Here is a 10,221-nt window from a genome sequence, read left to right as displayed (position 1 = left end):
GTTGGGCCAATGACGTCGTGGGTCCGTCTGGGGTGAACCATCCCACAAAGCCTTCTGGGGTCACTGACGTCACAACCCATCAAACCGTTTGGGGTCGCCCATCCCATCACACCGTTTTGGGTCACCCATCCAACAAAGCCTTTTTGGGTCACAAATCCCTTCAAACAGCCGTCTTGGGTTTCCCCTCCGTTTTTCCCACAATCTAAATTCTTGGTTTCTCCACTACGGGTTTTCTCAGACACACCCTATAAAACCCTTGTGATTATTATGTAACTCCAAGTTTCATTTAGATTTTTATTCTGCAAATAGGAAACACATTGATTTATACAAAGACAGTACTTGTATTAATAAGTATACTATGCTTAATTCTTGTTACCAAACAGTTTCCTTTCTTTCTTGTTACCCAAATAATTTCCCCCTTTCAAAAATTACAGTTCGATTTTTTTTAAATTGTTTTATTAGCATGATTAACAATATTTTAAGTATTTCTCAATAAAAGAAAAAAGGAATATTAATGAGAACGTTCAAAAGACCTACATTTACAAACAGAGGCTTCATGATAGTTAATTCAAATGAAACCTCACTTTTTAGACATTTGAAATTATTTTTAACATATCAAATGACCCTGCATATAATAAACAATCATTGAAGTTTGTAAAAAGTCCATTCTAACTGAACGAGCGAGTTCAGAGAGGACGCTTAACTCCCTTACTTATGCAGCAATATACCTTCATCACCTGCATACGGAGTATTTATATCTCAATTGATTCGATACGCAAGAGCATGCTCTACGTATGAACAATTTCTTAAACGAGGTAAATTATTGACAAGCAAGTTGATGAAACAAGAATATCAACAGTCTCGTTTAAAGTCATCATTTCGTAAATTCTATGGTCGATACAATGACCTTGTCAGCAAATACAATTTATCATTGAATGAAATGCTGCCTGACGTTTTTCATACCAATTGTTAGTCCATTATTTATACACTGAATTGACCACGGATTTTTTCCGTTATTTCCTGATTATGACAACGAGCACACGGCGGGTGTGACCGGTCGGCAGGAGATGCTCACTCCTCCATGGCACCTGATCCCACCCCTGATGTTTCGGAGGTCCGTGTTTGCTCTGCTCTTATTTTGTATATTTGTTTAATGGACGTTGAAATTGAATACTGTTCGTTATTTCCATGTCCTTCTTAAGACGATACTGCCCCGACGCTTGCATGGGAGTTACGGGGGTTCCTGATGGGACTGCTTGTAGCACTGGTGTATTTCTAAGTGTTGGTCTTAAGGTATGGTCAGGTGTTGGAACATGAAGAACCGAGTTACCGTAAATTCTCTTGGTGTAGGAGGAATTGAAACTGCAGTACACGGTGACAGGTTAAGCGACGATACGGGGCTGGATGAAACACAGATAAATGATAACATGCTATATCCCAACGCAAACTCGGATTTGATTGGTGGTGTAGGACACGATGGGTTATATTCACACGTGAAGTCGGGCGCCGGGGGCTTGAGCTCGGCTTTAATTGGTGGTGGTGATGGACATGGTTGGCTATATCCTAGCTCAAACGTTTTTCTTTCTTGCGCTTTATATTTAGCAGGGTTGTCCTTCCTGTAATAATGAACATAAAAAATAAAACTTTGTGAATAAATGTACAGTTAGAAATATTATGAAATTTTTTTGAAATGCTATATTCCATCTACAGGTCTGTCTGATTTTAATACATATACAAGTAAACTACATGATACATAATTCTTTATTTAGTTTTTAAAAATAACTTAAATTTTAAAGTAATAATAAAAAATAGTTTGTTTTCCAACAATATATTTATCGAAATTTCTTTAGAGTCTCGTCTTCTTTATCTCTTTATAAATGACGGAATACTTTTACTCATTTTTTTATTGTCAGGGAGGGAGCAAAGAAGGGACGGGTACTTTTTTGGAAGAAATTCTGCTTTGAAATTAAACAATTCTCAACCACAAAAAAATCCAGTAATTTTTATTGACACTACTGATACGCATTTAAGAAATAAATACTTTCGAATCAAAATAGACGAGTCTTCCATCTCACTTATTTTCCTTCTGACACCCCCAGATGTTACATTATCGAACACATAAGGGTCCTCAGGATAATTTTGTAGTATAATTTTTTTTTCACAAAATATTGTAAAATTTATCATTTCGGGGGATATACAAACATTTAAATGTAATATTTTAAAATCAATTCACCCTGATTAAAAGACCCCCACATAGGACTCCTCTACCAGTAAGATTCATTCCTCCTCAAAATGTCCACTTCATGTCATATCCCAATTAAAAGCTAAAAATGACATCTTATTTCTTAAATTTAACTCTGATCAAAGATAGATAACTCTATACAAAATAAAATCCATCCGTAGCATAAATATGAAAGTAGTGGTGTGAACATGCATTACATCACCAGAGGAAAAAAAATCAATTACATACACATTTACTCCTCATCCCAATGCTCATTGGAGGATATATGAATTTCATTATAACTAGGGAGAGAATTGTCTCCTTTTATCATACAAATTTTATCACAGTTATTTTTTTTATATCTGGTACTAGTCCATGAAAGCTCTCAACGTAAAAGGGTTCCAACTCCTCACCCCAATTCTCTGACGAGGATATACAGGTGTTGAGGTCCTGGGCTGAGGACACCGCCTATAATTATTTGAATAAAAAAATCAAGTGATAAAAATATTTGATTTTGATGATTAATGGGGTGATTTTCATTTACCACAGAAATAGATTTTAAAGTAATAAAAGATAAAATTAGAGAGGAATGAAAATAATTATAAATTATGATAATAAAATAAAAGAAAGACACTTACTGACATGAGAGTCTCTCCATTAAGCGTCTTGCTTCTCTTAAGTGCAATTGTATTTGGGCCTTTTCAATACAGATACTGAAACATTTGAAAATACGTTATATTAATTTAAAAAATATGACCCCCCGGAGCCTGAGACTCTCAATACACTGCCTTGTATACAAAGTGTGAGTACATAAATAAAAGAAATGGTCAGCCAACCATGGAATGTTAAAGTTCACCTTTTTGGATAAAATAACATGATTAACCTATCAGATAACATTTAAGATATAAGGTTATGGAATTAAAGGAATATCCTAATATTCTGGGAGAGAGGTATCACTTTTTTTGGTAAAAGGTTCCAATTCCTCGTCCCAGTTCCCACCATCTATCTGAATATCCTTGTATTCTAGGAGAGAGGTATATCCTTTTTTGGAACACATGTTATCCCTCTCCAGCCATCCTTCGTAAAGCTGTTTTTCTATACAGTATTTGTAATGGTCACTTCCATCGCCCCTTTTAATTTTGTGGCTATGGTTAAATTCACAAGATGTAGAGGGTTTTTTTTAGAAGAGCTTTGTTTGTTTAGAATATTTAATAAGATGACGTGAAAGTCTTCCTTTTGTAATGACTTGTGTTTTGTAATACGGGCAAATGACTTTCTCATCGGCAGAATTTCTGTAAAAATCCATATTCTCTTAGTATTTATATATGCAATCCTAAACTCCTAATTAGGACTTTAATGCTTATGGGAATAGTAGTAAGGGCGGACGTATACCCCCCCCCCCTAACAATGGGCGCCTTTTATGTTGGAGAACAATAGAAGAACAATTGGGGAGAACAATGGGGACGGAGAACAATGAAGTGACCCAGTAACCCTGACCAAGATCTAGTTAACAAAATGACCTTGACTGAGACCTAATTACACTGAGAATGAGGAGAGGTGTTAAATGACATAATGAAAATTTATACCACCCCCATCAATGGCAAGAGAACAATGATGGTGAACAATAGAGTGACTTAACTCTATGTGTTTTGTGACGTCACATAGACGGAAGCCTGATTTAGAGTGTGTAATGTCAAGGGGGCGATTCTTTTTTTAAGTATCAGAAATTAATGAACATTAGTAATGTCGGTGATATCGTTAAAGCTGCAGCTCAAGAAACCGCTATTTAATCATTACAATTGTTTTAATCACAAATTGATGAGAGAATTGAAGTACGCATGCACGAAAGTGTAAATAAATAAGGGATCTTCATTTATACTCAATGTATACAACTGAGAGTCCTCAATGATTTGAAGGCTTCGAGAAAAAAAAACCAAACAAACAAACGCTTTTTTCCATTCTGATTCTTCATATCAAAACTCGTATTATAAGAAACTTCCTTCAAATTCAAAACATTCGCTGTGGAATGGTAGTATTCTAGAAATTCTCTATAACAAGCATTGACATGAGTTGACCAGGACTAGAAAAAAATACCAAAAAATAACTGAGAACAAAGTAGATAAAAATATCAGTTGAATGAAAAACAATGAGAGTAATGCGGATGACTGTACCTTTACTGAATTCTTCATTAAAGGTAATTAATACATGACACCCAAAGAGTTAATTGCGCGCCTGGGAGCTGACGTACTATCACTACATATATATATATATATATATATATATATATATATATATATATATATATATATATATATATATATATATATATATGATGTAAATAATATTAATGAATAAATGACTCATCATTTACTAATGTACTTATAATTGATTAAGAAAAAAAGTCATTCATTCTTTTAAAACCATAAACGTTACATTGCTTACTTATTAAAATATTGAATGTCGATCTTGTTGATTTTTACAAATGTAGTTAACGCTGATGGTTTTATTTATCATTTCAAAATTTTAGGTAATTTAACAGATTTAACAAAAAAAAAAACTTTAAAAGTATTCATAAATTATGCTTATTCATGGAAACAATGTGATTTCTTTACACTTATTATATAGTTTCGCATGCTTTTACATTTCTCTGTCAATTTCATTAAATCATTATAATGATAGTCTGCTTTGTTAAAAAGGTCGTAGGTGTCAAAACGAACCTTTTAAAAGTCTTGTAATTCAGTCAAAGACATCTTTTCTTTCTCACAACTGTTACAATTCTACAAATTAACAAAATTGACAGCGATGTAATCGACTTAACACTTTTTACACTCGTATATATATTCCAATTACAGCTCAATATACTATATAGAGAATACATACATCGTTCTTTTTGCTAATAATGAAACTTTTTCTATAGAGTTTTATAAATTTGGAGAAAAAAAAAACAATACTTTTAATTTCTGTTTTGATCATCTTATTACGCTAAAATAAGGAACAAAATTAATAACGTTTTATTTAGCACTCTAATAGAAGCAGTTTCATTGTAAAGAATACATGAATACTATAATTATTAAATGTCAGTGCCCCCGTTTTTAATTCTCTATCTCTAGAACTCATCATCTCCGTCTAAATCCACCACTCGCTTCTTTTTGCGCGGTGTCATCACAAGCTATTGATATAAAAAAAACTTCCCATTGTACCCTTGCAAGGAAAGTTAATAGAATGTAACGTTTATGATATTGAATTAACAACTTACCAGTTCCGGGCTAGGTGGTCCAGCGCTGGCTTTCCTAACATCTTCCACAGCCTTGTTTTTCGTGTAGAACTGGTTATTCATTGTTTCAAACACATCATCCGGAATTGATACTTGTCGCCCATTGTTGTTGTCTACAAGTGATCAAAGAAAGATAACTTGTAGAAAATTTCAGACAGAGTGTAATAACTCGCCAAAGAAAATCAACTCCTTCAATTTAGTTGAATTTGCTTACCTTGAAGATGTAGGTACACTTTGCCCTTATAATAGCTGAGCTGGATGGCGTATTGTCTTCTCTGGTACTTGGTACTCTCTTTCAAAACGAACTGAGTAGTTCCATTACTTTTATCTTCTCTTTCAAAAGACTGCGACATTTTAAGATTGGAAATAAACTTTTATCCGCATATGTGATCGTAGAATGAAAAATGTTGAAAACGTACCCCTTTTATATATTATACATGTCCCTGAACTTATTTTGTTATATAAAATGTTTTTTAATTTGTTTACTAAAAAAATTGGATGACAGTAGAGAAACCTTTGTATGAACTATCACCCCACCAGCAAACTTTATTCATTGTCCCTTAAAGATGCTGACTTGGTTATTTTGAAGTTAACAATATGATTTATACATCGATCACGACTTGAGAAAATCTCACAATGAAGCTACTTTTCTTACATCGAGAATGGGGTGAAAAATCTCACCGTACACTCACATCAACAATTTAACAATAATTTTGTTTAAAAAAAATATTTTAAAGAATATGTTCTTGAACCTTGAAAACAGCATCTTTATTCATCCACCAAGGGTGACCTTACCTACGAATTTAAGTACATTCTGCAAAACAAAACAATTGTTAGAATTTTTTTTCTTTTTTAAAATTACTTTTTACTATATATTCTAAATTAAATTGAATAATGAATATTATTGAAAACCTTTCTATATTACCATAAGAGGTTTTGTCAATAATATTAGATCAATATTTGAAAACATCCGAAAATATTGAGAACAACTTAAAATACCTAGATTCCCTTTAAATTCTTCTCATTTAATTAAATATTTTCTGAATATTAAATAAAGCTGCATATTAGTGTACGGATACACAACATACCATATATGTCATGTATATTGCTGTTATGAACTCGTTTTGAAATACATCGGGCTCGTAATAAAATTATTCTGTTTATCTATTTAGCCCGCCAACGCGCAGTGTGCAAAGACACATGGACATGTAACAATGTTTATTGACGTGCTTTTCTGGTTTGTTTTCTTCGGTAATTTTGAGTTAATTTTGTGCAGGCCTAAAACAGATATACCCCTCTTTGAGGCCTGTCATGGTGAAGAATGTACGTGGTACGCGAATAGTAGATATATAGGATGTAGATCCAGTGATGATTTTCTTCTTCGTTTCCCATACTTTGATAAAAGCTCAACCATAGACTTCCGATGCCTTTCCGTTCAACAGATTTTTATTCGAAGTGATTTTGATTGCCGTGACATTCCTTTAATTGTTGAACATGCTAAAAATATGCCTAGTGTGTTTATGGGAGAGGCTGAGATACAATGTGTAAGTTGAAGATTTCATTATGCGATCATTAGTTTCATATTTATAACAGGTTCACAAAGTTTAATGTGAAATAAAAAACAGTCAAGCTCAAAACCTTTCTATGAATGTTATTATCATTATGATCAACAACCAGCAGCCTTTTCATCTATTATTAATATAAAAGGATATTGTATAAATAAGAATACTAATCAGGAGTAAATTTATAGCAGATTCCATCAACATTTCAAGGATCAACCAAGGCTTACACTACCTCTACCCCAATGATTCCCCCAACATCTCAAGGATCAACAAAGGCTTACACTACCCCAATGTCTACCTCTCAACATGTGAGTACTCATGGATCCACCAAGGTTTACACTACCTCTACCCCTATGTCCACCTCTCAACATTCAAGTAATCATGGATCCACCAAGGCTTACACTACCTCTACCCCTATGTCCACCTCTCTACATCCAAATAATCATGGATCCACCAAGGCTCACACTACATCTACCTTTATATCCACCTTTCAACATGTGAGTGAAGGCTTTAAGCATCACATGTTTTTATTGTAAATTTTTAAAGCTATAATTGAATCCGTCATCACATGAAATCCGTGACTGTAAAGTGATAAGGTAGCATTGGTCATCAATTCTGTTTTATAAGACTTTTATGTCTACTAAATATTTCAGCCACCTACGACTAGGGAGACTACAGACGATACTGTGAATGGGGATATGGGGACAGCACCACCGCCTGCGAAAACAACATCCTCAACAGTGACCATTCTTATAAGTAAATACTTATCCATATCTTCTTTTTGTTTGTCACTTATTACAATAATTATAACAATAACTTTTTTGAAATTATTGCATGTTAAAATAAAACAAAACCAATCTTTAAGAAGTCCAATATATACTGGATCAAATTTTTCACTTGACTCTTTTCAATTTGATTCAGAAGGTTATTTAAGACCACACACTGATGAATTATATGAGGATGTTCTTTAATTTTGTTCAGCTGTCTGTGCAGTTTTGACAACTACTTTAATTATCATAACTATATTTTGGTTAAAAAAGAAAAGATATCATAATTTGTTGTATCCAAAATATCATGAACAACACCAATTAGAAATAAGAGATGATCAGTTATAATTCACACTTAGCACATACATTTACAATATTTTTAATGTTGACTTTTTAAAAATTCTTATATCTCAAAATAAAAACAAAATGAATCATTAAGAAGACCAATATATTCTGGATCCAACTCGCACATCTCATTTATTCCTTTAAAGCTGAAGGTTATTTAAAACTACAGATTGATGATATTTATGATAAAGTTCTTTAATTTTTTTTCAGTTGTCTGCACAGCATTGATAAAGCACCGTTAATAATGATAAATGCAAAAAAACAAACAATTTAATTTGTTATATCCAGAGTGTCTTTGACTTGTGATGAATATTTAATAACTATGTTTTATTACATCTCTTGCAATGAAGTACAACTATGCATTATAAATTTACTCTCAGTTATTTCTCTGTGCTTGTTGGCTATTATGATCTGCAGCTGCTTGTGTTTGAGGCTTATGCAACATATCATTAGAAAAAGAGTACAAAGAGAACATATTGAAAACATTATTAAAATTCTATCTACCCATTCAATCGAAGACGATGATGAAAGTGAAATCTAGATTAATATCAAAATTTGTCAAACATTGTACCATTTAGGATATATGGTGTTTTCACAACAACATAGAAAGAACCACGAACGATAGTATTGTTCTCCCGCCTAGCTCTAAGTCAATTTTCAAAAATTAACATATTTGAATGATTTTCAGAATTGTTATAGATATTTATATGAATTTTCATAAAACGTTACTTTTTTGGGATACCAAAGAAAGATAACTCTATAATTATGGTAAAACTTGAGTATTTCACTATAGAAATCAATGGAAAATATTTTTAAAACATCTTCCCCCCCCCCCCCCATGACACAAAATTTCCTTTTTACAGGTAATATAGACTGTCATTCTACAAATTTATGCCGAAGCTTTTTGTGTTTCACGGGGGGGGGGGGGGGGGGGGGGGGGAACATATGTTTATAAACAAAAAAGGAAAAAATGTTGATTTTTCACCAATTTTAAAGCTATTTACAGCCAAATAATTGTATTTCAATAATTTATATATGTTTTATTTATTTGTGTACAGCATAAGAAAAGATATGAAATACATTTAATCATATTTAAGACTATTTCAAAATAAATTGATTCTTGAAAGTTCGATTTCACTAGAAAATATCGTCTACCCCCCTTTTTTATACGCCCGTCTTAAGACGGGACGTATTATGTTATAGGCTTCATGTCCGTCCGTCCGTCTGTACGTCTGTCCATTCGTGTCCGGCTCATAACTTCAATACTATTAGGCTTAGGATTATCAAACTTTGTCAACTGATACTTTTTGGGTAGACGGTGTGTCGCGCACGAAAAGTAGGTCGCTCTGACCTTTAATAAAGATGCTATGGCCAAATATGGAAAAATCCTGTCCGGCTCATAACTAGAAAACTATTAGACCTAGAGCTATCAAACTTGGCAAAAGTATACATCTTAGGTAGAAGGTGTGTCGCGACCTATTTCAAGGTCACTGTGACCTTTAATTTTAGTGAAATTTTTTAAAAAACTAAGTTTTTTAAATTTTAAATTTCATAATCCTAAAAATGTAAAAAATAGAGTTGTATCCTTATTAAAAAGTATTAAATCAAGTAAAAACTTATTTTTTCATCATATACTTTACAGCAATCTTAAACAAATTTCAATGTTAATGAGAGGAATTCAGTTTGTCCCATGGGCATAATTATCAAGCACTGGTCAGGAAGAATTTTGATAGCAGAAAGTTGCATGTCAAATTAGAGAGAAATTAATGAGTTTAGTGTGAGGAGGTAACTAGTAGAGCATTGGTGTTATCCCTTGGGTATTGGGCAAATGGACAGCCAGCCTAGCTGTTAGATTAAAAATAGCTCTTGTTGGCTAGCTAAGTTTTAAAATGAATTTAATGAAAAGTAATTAAAAGTTATTTGATATTGCATAATAAACTAATAATCTGATATTATATAATATTAATTAATTAAAAACTAATTTTATGGGGTGGGGTTGAATCAGCATGCCTACTTGACAATATGAATTTAATATAAAACCTGTCTGGCATT

At 32.8% G+C, this 10,221-nt stretch overlaps 1 protein-coding gene and 1 pseudogene across 1 annotated transcript; one reads left to right on the top strand and one right to left on the bottom strand.

Annotated features, from left to right (window-relative positions):
* Positions 1-4,803: 4,803 nt before the first annotated feature.
* LOC134265585 (uncharacterized) lies at positions 4,804-5,863 on the bottom strand (annotated as a pseudogene).
* A 581-nt stretch (positions 5,864-6,444) lies between these two features.
* Positions 6,445-7,916, top strand: LOC134265584 (uncharacterized). Its single transcript, XM_062747808.1, has 2 exons — positions 6,445-7,039; positions 7,246-7,916. Exons 1-2 carry the CDS (start codon positions 6,710-6,712, stop codon positions 7,591-7,593), a joined length of 678 nt encoding a protein of 225 aa, XP_062603792.1. The 5' UTR covers positions 6,445-6,709; the 3' UTR covers positions 7,594-7,916.
* Positions 7,917-10,221: the final 2,305 nt, after the last annotated feature.

Source organism: Saccostrea cucullata, unplaced genomic scaffold (assembly GCF_032062105.1).
Source record: "Saccostrea cucullata isolate Sc308-1 unplaced genomic scaffold, CSIRO_AGI_Scuc_v1 ctg10840, whole genome shotgun sequence".
NCBI lineage: Eukaryota > Metazoa > Mollusca > Bivalvia > Ostreida > Ostreidae > Saccostrea > Saccostrea cuccullata.
This window is presented reverse-complemented; position numbering and strand designations above follow the sequence as displayed.